Here is a 22,341-nt window from a genome sequence, read left to right as displayed (position 1 = left end):
TGGTAACATTTAATTCTTTGTGTGTTATTAGTTTAAGCAGACTGTGATTGTCTATTGTTGTGACTTAGGTGAAGATCAGATCACATTTTATGACCAATTTGTGCAGAAATCCATATCATTCCAAAGGGTTCACATACTTTTTCTTGCAACTGTATATTATTTTTTTGTTTAACCCCTGAAAGGCCACCATATTTACATCAGATGCTGCGCTTAGCGATGAACGCAGCATCTGAGGGATTCAATGATGGGCGGTAGTGTAATCGCCGTTCCCCGTAATTGCACCCACTACTGAATTTCTTTGTGAAATCGAAGTTTTCATATCTTCGCTAAACACTAATCACAGCCACTGTATAACACTCAATTTTTTATCATTGTGTATCACCCCAATTTTCATCACATAATTCACAATCACAGACAAATCCTTTACAGTATTAATCCTAGAAGCAGAAGGAAGCAGCAGTTGGTGGGCGCTATCACTCCAGAACTCAAAAAGCAATGCATTGGCCTTATGTTCTCAGAAAAAAAAACTAGGCAGCACCCGAGATTCCATGGTTAAAAAATATGATATTCCTTTTATTTACCCATGCAAAGTCTGTTGAATATGGCCTCTTTCAAGGTTTGAGAAAAAAAAGGAAAGTGAACAACGGAAATCCATGGCTTTCTCTGCCTACGGCACCAAAACACCTTGTCCCGGCCCTGCTCATTGGTACAGCTTTAGAGGACAGGTGGCCCCAGGAAGTGATGAATATGCGCTTGACCTTCAACGCTCCGTGGACATCTGCCTATGTCTTCACAACATGCAACATCAGGACGTAGTGCAGCACTGGCAACCATCCTGCCTCAGGTGTCCTCTTTTGTGAAAATCAAAATATGGTCACCCTAGCTTATCTCCGTGGCTCCCTTGTCTTGTCATAGAAACGCATCTCAGCTGTCATGTAAGTTGACCCAGTAAACCATAAAACACACTTATGGACCTTGTCCATAGATATTGTTTCAGGTATTATTGGATAAAGCTTTGTTAGACAAAAACTGCAGTTTGGAAATCTTCTCTATTGGCTGTGCCAGTGCAATCAAATTTCAGACGGCTTTAGGGTCTACAAGCTTGATTAGAGGCTGTACTACCAACAATCTTGCCAGCTGAATGTTCTGTATAAACCCCAGCAGATTGCTTGCAAACAACACTACATTTCTTGTAGAGATAGCAGGTAGAGTCCGGGGAGAGCTGGTGGAGTCCAGGGCAGGGGCGTAACTACCATAGTGACAGACCATGCGACTGCTATGGAGCTCGGGGCAAGAGGGGGCCCAGTTGGGATCATCCCCTATTCTACTGGAGTGAAAACTTGGTCAGGACTCTAACCTCTAAAGGAACAACTTTTAGCAAATGAGACAGTGGAAAAGTATGGTCCAAGGGTCATTGAAAGGGGTTTAGACGGAAACCCTTCTGTCCTGTGTGGGGGGCCTGGTTTGATCCAAGGGCCATGGGGCCCTTACTTCTTTATGCAAAATAGAAATTGTAGTATATCTAGCAGTAGTTTGCACAGAGTGTAGTTTTAATTCCCAGATGATGAGGTATGATGGCTGGCAAAGTGACAGATGATGGCATCTCTGGTATAATATCTTGCTAGCATCTCTCTACTGAACTTCTGGCTAACAGCTGAAAGTTGGCACTTGTGGCTATAGGTGTCCACTGTGTAATGCAGCAGCCTGGATGTGATTTAGATGGTGGGTGTCTGAGCTGTAGTCCTTACCTACAGCAGGGTCTCTATAGCTGTGGTTGCTGGTAACTTTGCTGATTGTAAACACTGTAGCTTAAAAAATATCTGTAGTTGTGTATTCTTAGTTCAACTAGATTAACACAGCCTGTTGTCAACAGGGATGTACCATATAGATATATATCAACTTAAAGGAGAGACGGTACTCTATATTATCCATTAAAATAATTTGTAATTTTTATTAAATGACATAAAGGACGTGTACATTAAACACACAGACATAAAATGCAGAGACCATACAGAGTGCCATAAAACCTGTCCTCATGAACATCACTATTAGCTGCTATTTCTGAATATCCAGCTGTATGAGAGCTGTGTGAAAACGCCCAGGTCAGCATATGAGTATATCAGCTGGCTCGGGATGTGCTCACAGCAATCTGAGCTAAGATAAATCAGCATAAATATATACCAGGTATGGATGATGTTAAGATGCTGCGGCCGACTAGAATAACTTATAAAGTGCATCTGCAGGTGCTACCATATCTATATAAGCAGGTCAGTCAAAGCTTCCCAGTTCTTACCCTGTATAAAGTAGTGTGTCAGTCTGGATAGGTTCTGTTTGGCGTGCTCCTCTGCATTTTATGTCTGTGTGTTTAATGTACACGTCCTTTATGTCATTTAATAAAAATTACTAATTATTTTAATGGACAATATAGAGTACCGTCTCTCCTTTAAGTTGATATATAGTTGTGTATTCTTGCAGTCTTTCTGGAGTAGTAGTCTTTAGGGGCGCTCCTTTAATGAGACTAGGTGATGCGGCTGCCTCAGGTGGCGCCATCTAGTGGAATGAAGGGGGTGGCGATCTAAATCAGTAGAATGACAGTGCAGTACTGTATGTGCTGGTGGAAGACCTGCCTCAGGGCACACAGGCACTTCTCTGATGACAGAGAGCTGCCGCCTGCACTATATGCCTGGGTAGTAGCAAGGGGGTGCAGACAGGGCATGTGTCCTAAGGGGGCACCAGGGTGGGTGACAGTCCTCCCTCTGCATGGACTCCAGACTCGCAAGACAGATTAGGGTACAGCACTGCTGTTTAGAATTACTAGCTAGAGCCCCCCTACCCCCTCCCCTCTCTTATTCCTTGGCTAGCTGTGGTGCCTGTTAACCCTTACCCTCTTATCCAGCAGCTGGTGTTTATGCAGCCAGACATTCCCAGAGCTGGTGTAAAATGATGCAGCTGTGTAGTCAGGGCTGTGGTCGGAGAGGGAGGGGGAGGGTTTTCAGGAGAGGACAAGTACATGGTGCTCAGTCCTGCCTTGTGCCCACCCCTCTAGATGCAGGACTGCCCTTCCACTCCATAATGGAGCCCCAGGAATCCTGCATCAAAGTAAGTGCATACTGTATGTGTAGTATGTAATAGTGTGTGTGATGTGTAGTATGTGTGTGTGATGTATAGAATGTATTAGTGTGTGTGATGTGTAGCATGTAATAGTCAGCCGTCAGCCAATAGCAAGCCAAGACGGGGACGAGCCTCCTTAGCATCGCGGGTGACGCTAGGGAGGCTTGTCCCAGTCGGGGCCTGCTATTGGCCAACAAACACCCCCCCCACTGGATGTTATGATCCCCGCGATGGGGAGATGCAGCAGCGACACCGTACGGGAAGCAGTAGCGACACGGGTGCCGGGGAGTGGGGTAAGTATAACCTACAGGCTCGGACTGGCCCACAGGGGTACAGGTGAATCCCCCGGTGGGCCCCTGAGCAAGGTGGGGCAAGTGGCACATAACACAGTAGAATTACTGCACAACATACATATATTCAATGTACAGCACCTCAACCAGCATATGTTCATATAAAAAACTTGATAGATTATTAAAGAAACTCCCCAGTTTATTATTATAGATACAATCAGCACTGAGATGACTTCTATGTATAGAGGAAAGCTAGCCAGTATCCTCTTTTTCCCAGGACCTACCTTCTCAAAGTTGCTTCAGGGACCCAATAATCAGTCATCTGGTGGCATCTTGCTGCTGTGTGAGCAGGTAATATTTGTATGTATCCCTATGGTGGGCCCCCAAAATAAATTTTACTGGTGGGCCCTAGGCACCCCAGTCCGACAATGATAACCTATATGAGGTGCACAGGCATTAGGGGGATCATTTTAGGGGTTGGATAACCCCTTTAATTATGTTTTCAGCTTGGTCTATGATTCTTCCTCTTACCAAAATAAATTCCAATTTTTACCTTTTCTCAAGCAGAATTTCATAGCTCCACCTGGGTTTACTTTAAATTGGTGAATAAGTACATTTCCACCAGTCGTATTGGGCATGATAAACCCAGACCCCTTGCAGAAGTAAAACCACGTTATTGTCCCTTTCATATGCAACAACAGTTTGTAGAAATAATCAGTCGGCACTCTGGAAGAAGGTAGTGCTCATAACCTAGTTTGTAGGCCCATTCATCCAAGTACAAGAAGTGGATCAGCACTAGTGTTAAGCACGAATATTTGAAAAGCAAATTTCTATCTCGAATATCGCCACTTCAAGAATTCGAGAATATTTAGAATATTGTGCTATATATTCGTTATATCGAATATTCGTCATTTTTTGCATCTGAACACATGATTCCTCCCTGCTTCTTGCTTGTGGGACAATGAGTCATTGGCCCACAAGCAAGAAGCATGGGGGAATCATGTGTTCATATGGAAAAAATTACGAATATTCTAAAAACAAATATATTCATTTTTGACCCACGCCTGTATTGATTGCATAATATTTACATATTACGCGATCATTACCTTGCCGATTTTCGAGTAAAAAAAAGAAATATCACGAATTCCAATATGACACCTGCCGCTCATCACTAATCAGCACTCACTTTTTGATGCTAACAAATCTTCACATTATTGCCATAGACAAAATCCAGGCAAATGTGATTTTGGCTAAACAGCTTTTTTTGAAAAATTTAAGATTTATTACCACCAAAAAGTGAGTACTGATCCACCTCTTCTACTTATGCAACAACAGGACAGTATGCTTACAGGGTATATGAGCAGGTCACCATCAGCTTGTATGAAGCTTTCTGTAACTCATCTGTCAGAAACAGGAACCAGTCATGCTCCTTGCATAGGCAAAGTGGTGACATTCAGGGACGTACATAGAAATCATTGGGCCCCATAGCAAGAATCTGAATTGGGCCCCCCTAACTCCACCCACTCTGGATGGACTAGTAAGACAGGGAGGGTCTGGACTCGGGACATCGGCGGCTTGGGGGGGATGGGGAGCCCTGACTGAGCATAGGGGAAGCAAGCAGGGCCCGGAACGGAGCAGAAGAAAAGTGGGCTGGGCCTTCCATGTGCTCTGGGACCCCGTGCCACGGGCCTCATAGCAGCTGCGTGGTCTGCCTATATTGGCATTACGCCACTGGTGACAGTTTTTTTCCACACTGCTGCTTTAGTACCTCTTGCTCCGCCTTTTTCCAGGTATTTGAACATAGTCCGGATAGCATGTCAGATGGTTTTATTACTGAGGCTCTCTCGAATCCTTTTATAGGTAAGATTTATAGATGATATCCTAGTGTTGTGGTAAGGGGAGAATTTTTTTTTTTAGCTTTTTGTTAAAGCTCTCAATCAGAATAATATTGGCTTATTTTTTACTCATGAGATACACAAGGAATCAATTGCCTTCTTTGATATTCGGCTATGGAACAAAGATAATGTCATCCTTGCATCCCTATACCGGAAAGATACCTCAACTAACAGTTTTTTACAATGGGGAAGTTTTCACCCTACCCCTCTGAAGAAAGGGATCCCAAGAGGACAATTCCTCAGAATACGGAGGAATTGTACAAGAGATGAGGATTTTGAAAAAGAGGGTAACATCCTATATCATAGATTTTGGGAGAGAGGATACCCAGATAAAATACTGAAGGAAGCATGGGAACATGCACGTAGGTGTGATAGAACTACATTACTGACCCCCAAAAATAGAGAACAGGAAGATAAAACCATAAATATTATTGGGACCTATGACTCTCTGGCCCAAGAAGTGAAAAACATACTTGGCAAATACTGGTCACCTCTCAAATCTGATCCAGACATTGCAAGAATGGTCCCAGATTTTCCAGCAATCGCCTATAGACGAGGCCGCAATATAAGGGATACATTGGTTCGTAGTCATTTTAAAACCCCAAGAAATAAACCTGGTTAACAAACAATTGGGTACCTTCCGATGTAGTCATTGTAGGGCTTGCCTTTTTATCCATAGAGGGTTAAAAATTCTCTGATTCTGGTGGACACAAAATATACCACACCCGTTCATTTGCTACCTGTAACACCGAAGGTGTAATATACTTATGTAAATGCATGTGTAACTTTATGTATAGGGCAAAACGTGTCGAGAGTTCAAAAAACGAATTTTAGAGCACAGGGAATGTGAGAAATAAACGTGATAAACCCATCTCTAGACCTGTAACTTTGAAACATGGTGGCGATGTCCGAGTATTGTCTTTTTCTGTGATTGAGACAATAAATACTGGTATTGGAGGTGGAGATCTTGATAGCATCTTTAACAAAAAGAGGCCAGATGGACATATAGATTGAATACCATAACCCCATTTGGACTGAATGCATATATAGACTCTGCATGCTTTATCTAAATATCAAATGTTAACTAGCCATTCTACTTTAGTGTATACCAAGGGGAGGAGTGACAGCAGTGCAGAATAAGTGTAATCAAACACTGCAGTCGAATTAGTTCATAATGAGGTTGGTAACCTCCTGCTTGTCCCTCCACTTTCTGATAGTTGGCATTGGCTAATTATGCATAACCCAAATTAGCTTAATTATATCTTTAATACTTGCTGAGCAATCTAAGAGACAGTGGTCCATATGAGAAGAGGTTATTGGTATGCCTGATGACGATTCTGTCATGACCTGTATGTAGGATCACAGATGTGATCTACTTCCTGGATTTGCATTCCACCATGCGTTCCATTATGAGTTCCACCGCAAGCCGCGCCTTCCGGTCACGTGACTTCCAGTTTTAGAGCGTGCGGATATTTAGAGGAATGCCGAGCTCATGCAGGCATGGACAGGCACCAGACTATCCATCATGGAGGCAGCCACTGCACCACCAATGCCAATACCTAAGATCTAACTGCTGCTGGAGCAAATATATTCTAGAGCTTGCATTTACATGACATTTATGCAAAGAGTCAGTATTTGCAGTGTTCTGCGATTCGACTGGGCATGCTCTCAATCAACTTCTGGGCCAATTCCTGACTGATAGCAACCCATTCTTTCATAATCACTTCTTGGAGTTAGTCAGAATTAGTGCGTTTTTGTTTGTCCACCCGCCTCTTGAGGATTGACCACAAGTTCTCAATGGGATTAAGATCTGGGGAGTTTCCAGGCCATGGACCCAAAATGTCAACGTTTTGGTCCCCGAGCCACTTAGTTATCACTTTTGCCTTATGGCACGGTGCTCCATCGTGCTGGAAAATGCATTGTTCTTCACCAAACTCTTGTTGGATTGTTGGAAGAAGTTGCTGTTTGAGAGTGTTTTGGTACCATTCTTTATTCATGGCTGTGTTTTTGGGCAAAATTGTGAGTGAGCCCACTACCTTGGATGAGAAGCAACCCCACACATGAATGGTCTCAGGATGCTTTACTGTTGGCATGACACAGGACTGATGGTAGCGCTCACCTTTTCTTCTCCGGACAAGCCTTTTTCCAGATGCCCCAAACAATCGGAAAGAGGCTTCATCGGAGAATATGACTTTGCCCCAGTCCTCAGCAGTCTATTCACCATACTTTCTGCAGAAGATCAATCTGTCCCTGATGTTTTTTTTGGAGAGAAGTGGCTTCTTTGCTGCCCTTCTTGACACCAGGCCATCTTCCAAAAGTCTTCGCCTCACTGTGCGTGCAGATGCGCTCACACCTGCCTGCTGCCATTTCTGAGCAAGCTCTGCACTGGTGGCACTCCGATCCCGCAGCTGAATCCTCTTTAGGAGACGATCCTGGCGCTTGCTGGACTTTCTTGGACGCCCTGAAGCCTTCTTAACAAGAATTAAACCTCTTTCCTTGAAGTTCTTGATGATCCTATAAATTGTTGATTGAGGTGCAATCTTAGTAGCCACAATATCCTTGCCTGTGAAGCCATTTTTATGCAACGCAATGATGGCTGCACGCGTTTCTTTGCAGGTCACAATGGTTAACAATGGAAGAACAATGATTTCAAGCATCACCCTCCTTTTAACATGTCAAGTCTGCCATTTTAACCCAATCAGCCTGACATAATGATCTCCAGCCTTGTGCTCGTCAACATTCTCACCTGAGTTAACAAGACGATTACTGAAATGATCTGAGCAGGTCCTTTAATGACAGCAATGAAATGCAGTGGAAAGTTTTTTTTGGGATTAAGTTAATTTTCATGGCAAAGAAGGACTATGCAATTCATCTGATCACTCTTCATAACATTCTGGAGTATATGCAAATTGCTATTATAAAAACTTAAGCAGCAACTTTTCCAATTTCCAATATTTATGTAATTCTCAAAACTTTTGGCCACGACTGTATATTTAGACCACTGACCTTTGACACCTGACAGTTGTATAGTGGGTCTCTGTAGGTGGTGGTATCTATTCTTTGTCAGGGCCATACAGGACGATTAGGAGGTTCCTGACACGGGATCGTCCCTATTGGGGGTGGCTATTCCATTTTTGTACACAGGGTTAATAGATTATAGGGCAAGCTGGAGGGTCAGATATTTTTCCTTTCCCAGCAATAGTCCATATATACCAGCCTAAGTAGATATACCATTAAAGGTTACATTTTATACTGATGAAGATGCTCTGTGACTTCTTTATTACTGAGGCTGCCAGGAAATAGTTTTATATAAGTTATTCTACTTTGGTTTCTTCTGGGTCTCTTTCGGTTAGTTTAACGCACAGTCCTTGTAATGCAACAGAGAATTGCAAGACAGCTTCTTCTTTTTGTTGGACTTCAGTGTAGAACTTCTCCATAATTTCTAGGGCCAGCATTGAATTCCCAAAAAACACCTCCAGGCCCCAGAAGATAGCATCCAAAGATTCAATATGTAGCCACTGCTCCGTGGAAAGCAACCTCTCTCTGAATCAAGAGCCTCTGTGGCTCTCTTTTTTTGTCTCAGACGTACCGAGATATTCGGACGTTCCTGCGACCGGTGGCAGGAGATCGGTGAGACTGGCAACACATGGTTTGATCTGACATGTTTTCCTTTTGGATTAAATTACATATGTGTTTCTGGTGCTTGCCACACCTTCTTTCCTCAGGTGTGGCTATTATGGTTATTTAACCTTCTCTATTTATTATTGTTTCTCCCACTATGCTACAGTATGTGGTTTATAGCTTCTAATGGACTTGTGGTTAGCTTGTGTTTGGTTCTTGGCTGAGTTCCTGCTGCTACCAAAGCTTCATTGAAGATAAGTGTTTCCTTTCCCTTTTGTATTTTGTTTATATATATATATATATATATATATATATATATGTGTGCTGCCTTTCCCTGTTTGTCATTAGGCCTGAGGGAGACTCCTGTTCATCCTTCCTTTTGAAAGAACAGGTAGACTCAGTCCTGACATTAGTTCCAGGGTCCTATAGGGGGAGATAGGATTCTAGGTATCCGGTGTATGAACTTGCCTACCTTTGAGGCCTGTTCATACTGGTAGTCTGTCAGGACTGGAGTTATGGTTTTCTCTAGGAGGTGTCCATCTTCCTTCCCTAGTTTCCAGGCCTTATTCTGGTATCCTCTTTCCCTCCTATGCTCGGTGTGGTGTTTTCCTCCCGCACACGAGCGTGAAATATTTATCACTAGTGAACCTCTATGGGGAACCGAGTTCCAGGACTCAACTCAGTCTCCACTATCTCACATAGCAGTGTATCAGGCTCTTCTCCTCAGACTTCAGTCTCTCCTTCTGTCTCAGCCTACCAGCAGGCTCCTAGGTGGAAGACCTTTGCTCAGTGTCCCGACAGGTCTATCTGCCTCACATGGGCTTATTGGTCACACACAATGCCAAACTCGTTTTTTAATCCCAACCTATGATTCAGGTGTCACAATGTCCACCGTCAGCGCAGGGCAGGACAATGGCTACTGACTGACTCCTCCTCTTCCTGCTGGATGACATTCAGGAATGATGTGGTGGTATCAACTAAAACACAAAATGGAGACACAATTGAGGCAATGGTCAATGGTGTGCCAACTCTTACTCTACATGCTAGGCAGTGCCGATTACATGGAGTACATAGTGTCAAATACAGTAATATACATTATATCAGACTAGAGCTGTCTACAATATAAAATAATCTTAATAAACAGTTCAGTTATGTGACCAGCTAGAACAACCAAATGGAAATACAGATCTGAGCTAATGCACTTGCATACTTAAAGGGGTAGTCAGGGATTTTTATATTGATGGTCCATCCCCCGGCTAGTTCATCTATATATGATCAGCAGGAATCCGACATCCCGTACTCCTGCTGATCAGCTGTTTCATAGCAGCTCTGGCCCCAGAACAACACAACTTCCTCCATTATAAGGGGGACGGTGCTTGTAACTTCAGTGCAGCTCCATTAACTTTGTTGAGAGTAATACTGCAGTTACCAATTCCACCAACTACACAATGGGCACCGTTCCAGCATCAGAGCTACTCTGAAACATCTGATTGGCTGGGGTATGAGGTGTCAGATCCCTGCTGATCTGATATTGATGGTCTATCCTAAGGATAGGCCATGAACATTATAATCCTGGTCTATCTGTTTTTGATGAAAACAATTGCATTACTATAAATTCTGTCATACCATACTGATATGGTATGTACAATGATAACAAAAACAAATATGAGTGGAAATAAAGAAATGAGAATGGTACGGGAAAGGAAGGTAAAAATAGGGGAAAGGGATGGGATGTAGCAAGAATTGTGAAATCTATGTTGCAGGGTTAGGTGTTTTACTGATATGAAGGTCATCTGTATCTTCTCAAAAATCTACTGTATAGTGGGAGATTTATTAAAACAGGTGCTTTCTGCCCCGGTCTTGATATCCCCTGCCCTGCCTGAAGATGCAGCAGATTTATGACAAGGCATAGGCTTTGTCATATATTAGGCACATCCTCCAGCAGTCCATGCGCCGAAACAGAAATCTACAACAGTTCAGAGTTGCTGTAGATTTCTGGATTCATTTGCACCAAAAAACTGGTGTACATGAAGATAAATTTGTCTTGGCTGTTGGCCATGCCCCTTTGCCACCCTCCCCACGCCACCTTTTTGAAAAGTGGCGAGGTTAGCATGAAAAGTGAAACTTTGGACTTTTTTTTTTCAAAAGACACATTTAAAAATTCTCAAACATACAGCTTGTGACTTTTTAAAACCACTTTTCTGGCACAAGGGAGATGATAAATCTCACCCCTTTTTGTTCTTGGTTTATTTTGTAATCAATGGCTCAATAAATATGCATACTTAGGCCTAGTTCACATGTCAGTGTTTTGGTCAGTGTTTGGTTGGTGATTTCTATCAGTGATTATTAGTCAAAACTATGAATGGGTCCTACACAGAGATAAGGTACAATGGAAAGATTTACACTTGTTAACTGTTTTGACCCACATTTCATTTTTGCTCACAAATCACAATCACTGACCAAACACTGACATGTGAATTAGGGCTTATGATGAGATATAAATTCCAAAGCTGATTTGGAGACTGTGGGAATGTAGATTTATTTCCATTATAATGGAATTAGAAAGTGTGCAAAATCAAACAGGGTTTTTACTAAGCATAAGGGTTCATTCACATGACCATATGGTCACCGTGCTCTTGTTGTGGACGACAAATAGTGGTCTGCAATGTACGTGCACCGGCCTTGTGAATTCCGTATTGCAGTGAGGACCCATTGACTTCAATGGGTCCGTGATCCCCATGATATGGTGGAATATAGGACATGGTCTATCTTTTGCAGTGCGGAAGCATGGACTTGAAAGCCCACAGAAGCGCTTTGGAGTGTTTCAGTGGCCTTCCGATCCGTGCTTCCACTCCATAAAAGATAGGAAACGTCCTATCTTTCGCCATATCTTGCAGATTGCGGACCTATTCAAGTCAATTTGTGGTCCGCAATACCGGCATGGAGCCCTTACGTTCATGTGAATGATCCTTAAAGGGGAACATTTATCCCAGTCTATGATATCCCCTGTTCTGCCAGAGGAAGTGCCTAAGGTATGATGAGGGGAACGCATTGTCATAAATTAGGCGTATGCTCTGGCAGTCAATGCGCCTAAATTAAAATCTACAGCAGCTCACGGCTGTTGTAGTTTTCGATTTTCATTTATGCCAGAAAACTGACATAAATGAAGATAATTGTGGTGGGACTTCTGGCCACAACCCTCCCTGCCCTCACCATGCCCCGTTTTGGAAAATGGTGAGGGTGGCGTTTAAAAAGTCCCGAAAAATGGCATGGGGAAATGGTAAAGTCCCCCCAAAGTCTCATCGGGAATATTAGCTGGGAGCAGAGAAAGAAGAACTATTTCAGGAGAAGCACCTAGCTCTGTGTTGCAAAGGACATTTATGTTTTAAAAATCTGTTGCCAAAATAATTGGATCTCAGAGCATTCTCTCCAGATGTGCCAAAAAGGTTCTTGTATCTCACTTATACCTCCAATAGGTCTCTCTAGTAGTGCTGTACATTTGTTTTAATCTAAATGGGGTGAGATAAACAGCGCTTCTCAATGCAAACATAACATTGCTGATCACCTGCTTAGGCTAGTTTCACACTAGCACTAAAATGTTCAGAGGAACAGCCTGCTTGAGTTCATCACATCCGGCATAGCCGGAAACTGCCGCAGCATCACCATTGACCATTGACTACAATGGGACCTGGCAGGGATCCAGCCTGTTTCCGCCATTAGTGCCAAGATTCGGCCGGACAAATACCATTGAAAGAAGCATTTTTTGTCCAGCTGAAGACCGACACTTATGCTGGAAACAGGCCGGATCCCATTATAGTTAACGGGCTCTGGCGGGGAAAGGTAGTTTACAGCTATGCCGGATACAATGAGCTCTGGAAGGCTGTTCCTCTGCCGAAACAACCTGCTGGAACATTTTGGCCGTAGTGTGAAACTAGCCTTACACATAAGTCATGGGAAATGCCACAATAATTATAAATATTACTATTATTATCTTATTACTGTGTATATTCTCACCATACAGCAATGCACTCTCCTAAACATACATTTATTTTTATTGACTTTATTCTGTGCAGAAACTCAACAAAATGTCACCCCCAGACCTAGTGACCTGGAGAACCTACCATCCACATTACACCCCAATCACACAGTCCTGAATCCTGAAACATCTAAATCTAGAGCTGAACAAGGTTTGTTATTATTGTACTGATCAGGATTACCAGGACTGTTAGATTTTGTGTACTGATAAACATAATTTTTCTGCAGAAAACACAACACAGAGTCATTTTATAACTGCTAACAATAATCAGACTGGTAGTGCAACCATTGTCCAGTCATTTGCTGTCCCTCCAACTGTTACAAATGGTAACAAAGGTTAGTACATTATCTTTCTGTAACACATAGAACAAATAATATACAAACCGGATTCCAAAAAACAAATTGTGAATAAAAACTGAATGCAATGATGTGGAGATGGCAAATGTCAATATTTTATTTGTAATAGAACGTAGATGACAGATCAAACGTTTAATCCGAGTAAATGTATCATTTTAAAGGAAAAATACGTTGATTCAAAATTTCACGGTGTTAACAAATCCCAAAAAAGTTGGGACAAGTAGCAATAAGAGGCTGGAAAAAGTAAATTTGAGCATAACGAAGAGCTGGAAGACCAATTAACACTAATTTGGTCAATTGGCAACATGATTGGGTATAAAAAGGGCTTCTCAGAGTGGCAGTGTCTCTCAGAAGCCAAGATGGGTAGAGGAGCACCAATTCCCACAATGTTGCACAGAAAGAGAGTGGAGCAATATCAGAAAGGTGTTATCCAGCGAAAAATTGCAAAGACTTTGCATCTATCATCATCAACTGTGCATAACATCATCCGAAGATTCAGAGAATCTGGAACAATCTCTGTGCGTAAGGGTCAAGGCCGTAAAACCATACTGGATGCCCGTGATCTCCGGGCCCTTAAACGACACTGCACCACAAACAGGAATGCTACTGTAAAGGAAATCACAGAATGGGCTCAGGAATACTTCCAGAAACCATTTTCAGTGAACACAATCCACCGTGCCATCCACCGTTGCTAGCTGAAACTCTACAGTGCAAAGAAGAAGCCATTTCTAAGCAAGATCCACAAGCTCAGGCGTTTTCACTGGGCCAGGGATCATTTAAAATGGAGTGTGGCAAAATGGAAGACTGTTCTGTGGTCAGACGAGTCACGATTTAAAGTTCTTTTTGGAAATCTGGGACGCCATGTCATCCGGACCAAAGAGGACAAGGACAACCCAAGTTGTTATCAACGCTCAGTTCAGAAGCCTGCATCTCTGATGGTATGGGGCTGCATGAGTGCGTGTGGCATGGACAGCTTGCATGTCTGGAAAGGCACCATCAATGCAGAAAAATATATTCAGGTTCTAGAACAACATATGCTCCCATCCAGACGTCATCTCTTTCAGGGAAGACCCTGGATTTTTCAACAAGATAATGCCAGACCACATTCTGCATCAATCACAACATCATGGCTGCGTAGGAGAAGGATCCGGGTACTGAAATGGCCAGTCTGCAGTCCAGATCTTTCACCTATAGAGAACATTTGGCGCATCATAAAGAGGAAGGTGCAACAAAGAAGGCCCAAGACGATTGAACAGTTAGAGGCCTGTATTAGACAAGAATGGGAGAGCATTCCTATTTCTAAACTTGAGAAACTGGTCTCCTCGGTCCCCAGACGTCTGTTGAGTGTTGTAAGAAGAAGGGGAGATGCCACACAGTGGTGAAAATGGCCTTGTCCCAACTTTTTGGGGATTTGTTGACACCATGAAATTCTGATTCAACATATATTTCCCTTAAAATGGTACATGTTCTCAGTTTAAACTTTTGTTCCGTGATTTATGTTCTATTCTGAATAAAATATTAGAAGTTGGCACCTCCACATCATTGCATTCAGTTTTTATTCACGATTTGTATAGTGTCCCAACTTTTTTGGAATCCGGTTTGTATATCATATCTGTATTTTTCATTTTTGATATTTACTACTTAGAGAGTACTAGTGCTACAAGCAAGCCAAAAAGTAACATATTGGAATACAGTGGCTTAGCTATAAGGGTTGCAGTGGTCCCAGTTGCGACTGGGTCCCTAAGCCTTGCCAGTGGTGCTGTATTTTTTTACTTTATAAGATGCAGTGCGAATACTAGTCTCACTAGTCTGTAGTAGACAGGGGTAGTAAAGTGATGTACTCACCTCCCCTTCATGGTCTACTCCGGGTTTGTGCTGCTGTGTCCTGACTGGTACAGTGTCAGGACGTCGACTTGTGTGCGCACAGGCAGTCAGGTGACAGTACAGTGTGGGCCCAGAGAATACTGCATGATGAGAGAGTCGGACCCAGAGAGAAGCAGTAGAGCAGGAGTGGTAAATTAACATACTGTATTTATTTTAACATCTGATCTGAGGTCTGATACTTGGGGAGTTTCATTTGAAGTCTGATACTTCGGGGGGTCTGATCTGAGGTGTAATACTTGGGGGGTCTGATCTGAGGTCTGATACTTGGGGGCCTCTGATCTGAGGTCTGATACTTGGGGGCCTCTGATCTGAGGTCTGATACTTGGGAGTCTCTGATCTGAGGTCTGGTACTTGGGGGGTCTGATTTGAGTTCTGACACTTGGGGGTGTGATTTCAGGTCTTATACTTGGAGTTCTGATATGAGGTCTGATACTTGGGGGCTCTGATTTGAGGCCTGATACTTGGGGGATCTGATTTGAGGTCTGATACTTGAGGGGTCTGATTTGAGGTCTGATTCTTGGAATGTCTGATTTGAGGTCTGATACTTGTGGTGGGGTGGGGGGGGGGGGTCTGATTTGAGGTCTAATACTTTGGGGGGGGGGGCTGATTTTAGATCTGATACTTGAGGGTCTGATTTTAGATCTGATACTTGGGGGGTCTGATTTGAGGTCTGATACTTGGGGGGGTCTAATTTGAGGTCAATATGTGGAGGGGAGTCTGACATGAAGGTCTAAAGGAGGTCTGATCTGGGGATCTTACAAAGAGGTCTGATATGGGGGGTCTGAACTGGAGTCCTAATCTGAGATCTGATATGGGGGTCTCACATAGAGGTCTAATGGGGGTCTGATCTAAGGTCTGATACTGGGGGGGTCTAACATGGAGGTCTAAAGGGGGTCTGATCTGAGGTCTGAAACTGGGGTCTGATCTGAGTTCTGATATGGGGGTCTCACCTGAGGATCTAATATAGGAGTCTGAGGATGTGATATGGAGGTCTGAGGATATGATATGGGGATCTGCTCTGAGGTGTGATATGGTGGTCTGATCTAAAAGGTAAGGGGGTATTTTTTGTACTGGCACGCAATATAAAGGATTGGCACACATTTTAAGGGGGTATTTGCACTGACACATTATAAGGGGGTAGTTTTTATAGTAATGCACATTATAGGGGTATTTTTTTGTACCGGTACACATTACTTATAAGGGAGTATTTTGGTACTGGCACACATTATAAGGGGTCTGATCTGAGGTCTGATATTGGGGGATTCACATGCAGGTGCAATGGGGGTCTTATCTGAAGTTTTATATTGGGGGGGTTCTGACATGGAGGTCTAATGATCTAATGAAGGTTTGATCTGAGGTCTGAAACTGGGGTCTGATCTACGTTCTGATATGGGGGTCTGACATGAAGGTCTGATGTGGGGTGTTGTCATCTGAGGATATGATATAGAGGTCTGATGATCTGATCTGGGGTTTTTTGATATAAGGTGTAATATGGGGGTATGATCTAAAAGGTAAAGGTAATCTAAAAGGTAAGGGGGTATTTTTTGTACTGGCAAACAAGGGTAATTGCGCTGACACACATTATTAGGGGGTAGTTTTGGTACTGATGCACATTATATGGGTATTTTTTGTATGGTACACATTATAAGGGGTATTTTGGTACTGGGTCACATTATAAGAGGGTATTTTTGCACAGGCAGACATTAGGGGGTATTTTTCTACTTGCACACATCATAAGCATTATTACTACTGGGGGCTATGGGGAAAATGATTACTAGTATGGGCACAGTGGGGGAATTATTACTATTGGCGGCACTGTTAACACTATGTGCTCTGGGAGAAAATAATTTTTATTGGTGGGACTTTGCAGAGCACTATTATTGTGGGGCACACCCTGGCACAGTAACAGTTTAGCATTCTTTTAGGGACATTATGTTTAATCTGTTAGTGTCAGGGACACTATTTGCTGGGCGAAGTCATTTTTTAGGGCACTGTGATCCAATAGATATTGAAGGAGGCAGTATAGTATTTGGGAGCACAGTGGGCACAATATTGGGGGTGGCAGGATGGGGTCTTCAGGAGGTGGGAGGATGATGGGAAAAGTAGGAAACTGAGATGTCTGTTTGTCAAACTCTGCAGAGACGAGAGATGGCTGAAATAAATAATCATGGCGGTCTGGTCTGAGTGGAGAAGATAAGGAAAGAGAATATCAACATCAGAGGAGACATCACTGGCTATGAGAGTTATTTTAGGGGAGCAGCACAGGGCCTGCAGGGGGTACGGGGCCCCCGTTCTCATTCCTACCACTGGGACCCCCATCAATCTGATAGTTATCCCCTATCCTGTGGATAGGGGATAACTTGTACCTACCGGAATACCCCATTAACATGGCTAACCACACTCACTTTTCTCCCCACTTTTCAATTCTGGAGTGAATGGTCTCACAATTTTTGCACACGTGATCCTAAAAAGTCACAAAGATCCTATTTTGTGACTTTTTGAAGTCAAAATTCTGGAGCGCAGGACTTGATAAACTCCCCCTTTGTATCTGTAAATTGTAATTCACAATGGCAACAAAATAGCGGTCATTTACTAAAGATTGGAATTTCACAGTCTTAGTAAAAATCCTAGTGGTGGAATATCTGACCAGTTTATTTAGAGTCGCACACTTCTTAATAAGTTTGCATCTTATGCTGTCCGGATCTGGAGTAGATTTCTGGTGTAGTGTAATATGCGACAGTTTTCTGGTGCATATGTTCTTAAATGAGTAATGCTGTGGAGCTAATGTTGATCGAGCACCAAAGTGCTCATGTGCTCGGGTGCTCTGGCTGAACACATCTGTATGCTCGTGGGCTCTACCAAGCACCCGAGCACAATGGAAGTCAATGGGAGAACCCAGGCATGCCCTGCTCGGAAGAGAAGAGGGTGTCTGGTTCACAAAAAAAGGTTTAAAATTGAAGAAAACACCATAAAATGGTTTGGAAACAGCAGTAAGAGGATAGCTGGATGCGTCTTGGACTCCTATTATCTACGACATACAATAGACAACCACAAAAAGGCTATATGCCAAAAGCCAGGTATATGCAAGCCATCAATCTATCAATGAGACAGATGACAGGCTTAGTCAGAATACCTTACAATGGCAGCCTTGTGCACTATGAGACATTCCAAACCAGCTCTCATCTGACTGAGAGCTAATAGGCCAGAAGTTACTTCAGATCTGTTGGATGGCTTGGGTGGACCTGCGCACCTAGATCAATATCATTAGGGAGACAAAACGTTTTCTGATTGTCCTAACAAATATTCAATAACTTTCTATACAGTTTTGTCATGTAAAAACTAATTTGCATAAACACGGGCATATGGGAAAGACATGCAAATGAGCAGAATCTGCCTTGTTTTTCAGCTGAAAAACCATTTGCATGGAAAATGCGCGATCTACACTACTCATGAAACAGCGCAATCTATTGGTTTCATAGTCTTATGACAAGAGTAATAGTCTTGTCATAAGACTATGAAACCAATAGACGGTGCTGTTTATGAGTCATGAACAGCGCCATCTATAGGTTTCATAGTTTTTTGTTATGGTTTTAATCTTGACACTAGCGCTGAAATGTTCCGGGAGAGGAATAGCCTGCTGGTGTTCATCTTATCCGACATAGCCAGTAATGGGCGCAGCACCACCAGGCCACCAGACTATAAAGGGATCCGGGCTGTGGCAAGCAGCTTTTTTTGTCTTGCTGAAGCCCAGCACTGATGCCAGAAACAGGCCAGGGAAAGGTAGTATCCGGCTATGTCGGATACGATGAAATCCAGCAGACTGTTCCGTAGCCAGAACAGCCTGCCAGAACATTTTGACGCTAGCGTGCAACTAGCCTTACACAGAAGCCACTGGAAATTCCACAATAATTATTAATATTACTGTTATTATCATATCTAATTCGATATTCAATTATACTGATGAAAATAAAATCTTATTACTGTGTATATTTTGACCATACAGCAATGCACTCTCCTAAACATACATTTATTTTTATTGACTTTATTCTGTGCAGAAACTCACCAAAATGTCACCCCTAGACCTAGTAACCTGAAGAACTTACCACCCACATTACACCCCAATCACACAGTCCTGAATCCTGAAACATCTAAATCTAGAGCTGAACAAGGTTTTTTTATTATTGTACTGATCAAGATTACTAGGGCTGTTAGACTTTGTGGACTGATAAACAGAAATTTTTGTGCAGAAAACACAACATGGCGTCACTTTATAACTGCTGACAATAATCAGACTGGTGGAGCAACCATTGTCCAGTTCTCTGTTGTCCGTGCAATTGCTACAAATGGTAATCAAGGTTAGTATGTTATCTTTCTGTAACACATAGTACAGATAATGCCTTGTGATATTATATGGAGTATAACATAACTCCACATATTTTGTATTGGACTTTGTCTAATAGCAACTTTTTTTTTCTAAAACAAATTGACAAAAATCGTCTTCAAAAATTGCTAATAATTGTCTTTTTGTCTTCAAAAAATTCTGTAAACTTTCTTCTTGTCTTCAAAAAATTACTGGAAATTGTCTTCTTGTCGTTAAAAATTGTTGAAAATTCTCTTGTTTCCATTATTTCTAAAAAGAACCTGAGCCACTACTAAGAAATGTTGCTGTGTGCTTGGCCTCTCAGGCAGCCAAGCACATTTACTTTGCTCAGCTATATTAAAATTACTAGGAAAGAGCTGGTTGCCTGCTATGAGACATTCTGTTTCCCTTTTTGAAAGGAGACAGAAGCATGTGACAAATATCTTGTTATGCAAAAGTACTGATTCAATAGTTCAAAGCTACCACCAGGGGAAAATCTTATTATGAAAAAGCATTGATTGAACAGTGTGAAGCTACCACTTGCATTCTCCTAAACATACATTTATTCTAATTGAGTTTCTTTATTCCGTGCAGAATCTTACCAAAATGTCACCCCCAGACCCAGAGACCTGGATTACCTACCATCCACATTACACCCCAATCACACAGTCCTGAATCCTGAAACATCTAAATCTAGAGCTATTCAAGGTTTGTTATTATTGTACTGATCAGGATTACCAGGACTGTTAGATTTTGTAGACTGATAAACTGAGATTTTTGTGCAGAAAACACAACATGGCGTCACTTTATAACTGCTGACAATAATCAGACTGGTGGAGCAACCATTGTCCAGTCCTCTGTTGTCCCTGCAACTGCTACAAATAGTAACCAAGGTTAGTACATTATCTCTCTGTAACACATAGTACAGATAATGCTTTAATGATATTATATGGAGTATAACATAACTCCACATATTTTGCATTGGACTTTGTTCAAAAGCGACTTATTTTTTCTAAAACAAATTGACAAAATTCGTCTTTAAAAATTGCTAAGAATTGTCTTTTTGGGTTAAAAAAATACTGTAAACTTTCTTCTTATCTTCAAAAAATTTCTGGAAATTGTCTTCTTGTCGTTAATTTTTTTTTAAAATTCTCTTGTTTGCATTATTTCTAAAAAGAACCTGAGCCATTACTAAGAAATGTTGCTGTGTGCTTGGCCTCTCAGGCAGCCAAGCACATTTACTTTGCTCAGCTCTATTAAAATTACTAGGAAAGAGCTGGTTGCCTGCTATGAGACATTCTGTTTCCCTTTTTGAAAGGAGACAGAAGCATGTGACAAATATCTTGTTATGCAAAAGAACTGATTGAACAGTTCAAAGCTACCACCAGGGGAAAATCTTATTATGAAAAAGCATTGATTGAACAGTGTGAAGCTACCACTTGCATTCTCCTAAACATACATTTATTCTAATTGAGTTTCTTTATTCTGTGCAGAATCTTACCAAAATGTCACCCCCAGACCCAGAGACCTGGAGAACCTACCATCCACATTACACCCCAATCACACTGTCCTGAACTCTGAAACATCTGAATCTAGAGCTGAACAAGGTTTGTTATTATTGTACTGATCAGGATTACCAGGACTGTTAGATTTTGTGTACTGATAAACTGAGATTTTTGTGCAGAAAACACAACATGGCGTCACTTTATAACTGCTGACAATAATCAGACTGGTGGAGCAACCATTGTCCTGTCATCTGTTGTCCCTGCAACTGCTACAAATAGTAACCAAGGTTAGTACATTATCTCTCTGTAACACATAGTACAGATAATGCTTTAATGATATTATATGGAGTATAACATAATTCCACATATTTTGCATTGGACTTTGTCCAAAAGCGACTTTTTTTTTCTAAAACAAATTGACAAAAATCGTCTTTAAAAATTGCTAAGAATTGTCTTTTTGGGTTAAAAAAATACTGTAAACTTTCTTCTTATCTTCAAAAAATTACTGGAAATTGTCTTCTTGTCGTTAAAAATTGTTGAAAATTCTCTTGTTTGCATTATTTCTAAAAAGAACCTGAGCCATTACTAAGAAATGTTGCTGTGTGCTTGACCTCTCGGGCAGCCAAGCACATTTGCTTTGCTCAACTCTATTAAAATTACTAGGAAAGAGCTGGTTGCCTGCTATGAGACATTCTGTTTCCCTTTTTGAAAGGAGACAGAAGCATGTGACAAATATCTTGTTATGCAAAAGAACTGATTGAACGGTTCAAAGCTACCACCAGGGGAAAATCTTATTATGAAAAAGCATTGATTGAACAGTGTGAAGCTACCACTTGCATTCTCCTAAACATACATTTATTCTAATTGAGTTTCTTTATTCTGTGCAGAATCTTACCAAAATGTCACCCCCAGACCCAGAGACCTGGAGAACCTACCATCCACATTACACCCCAATCACACTGTCCTGAACTCTGAAACATCTAAATCTAGAGCTGAACAAGGTTTGTTATTATTGTACTGATCAGGATTACCAGGACTGTTAGATTTTGTGTACTGATAAACTGAGATTTTTGTGCAGAAAACACAACATGGCGTCACTTTATAACTGCTGACAATAATCAGACTGGTGGAGCAACCATTGTCCTGTCATCTGCTGTCCCTGCAACTGCTACAAATAGTAACCAAGGTTAGTAAGTTTTCTGTAACTGTATCATACAGAGCTAGTAATAGTAAAGTAATAGCTAGTGATAGCATATGTGTATTTTCAAGCCACTGGTAAAGCC

At 41.9% G+C, this 22,341-nt stretch overlaps 1 protein-coding gene across 1 annotated transcript in view; it reads left to right on the top strand.

Moving 5' to 3' along the window:
• The window catches only part of LOC120993709, a 137,717-nt gene that overhangs the window by 43,770 nt on the left and 71,606 nt on the right, over positions 1-22,341 (top strand). Inside the window, exons 7-14 of the mRNA XM_040422183.1 lie at positions 12,991-13,104; positions 19,441-19,548; positions 20,148-20,261; positions 20,339-20,446; positions 21,047-21,160; positions 21,238-21,345; positions 21,946-22,059; positions 22,137-22,244. Coding sequence (XP_040278117.1) covers positions 12,991-13,104; positions 19,441-19,548; positions 20,148-20,261; positions 20,339-20,446; positions 21,047-21,160; positions 21,238-21,345; positions 21,946-22,059; positions 22,137-22,244 — 888 coding nt within the window. The remainder of the gene's footprint in view (positions 1-12,990; positions 13,105-19,440; positions 19,549-20,147; positions 20,262-20,338; positions 20,447-21,046; positions 21,161-21,237; positions 21,346-21,945; positions 22,060-22,136; positions 22,245-22,341) is intronic.

This window comes from Bufo bufo, chromosome 3, assembly GCF_905171765.1.
Source record: "Bufo bufo chromosome 3, aBufBuf1.1, whole genome shotgun sequence".
In the NCBI taxonomy this organism is placed as follows: Eukaryota; Metazoa; Chordata; class Amphibia; order Anura; family Bufonidae; genus Bufo; species Bufo bufo.
The sequence above is the reverse complement of the archived record's forward strand: the minus strand, read 5'-3'. Positions and strand labels throughout refer to the sequence as shown.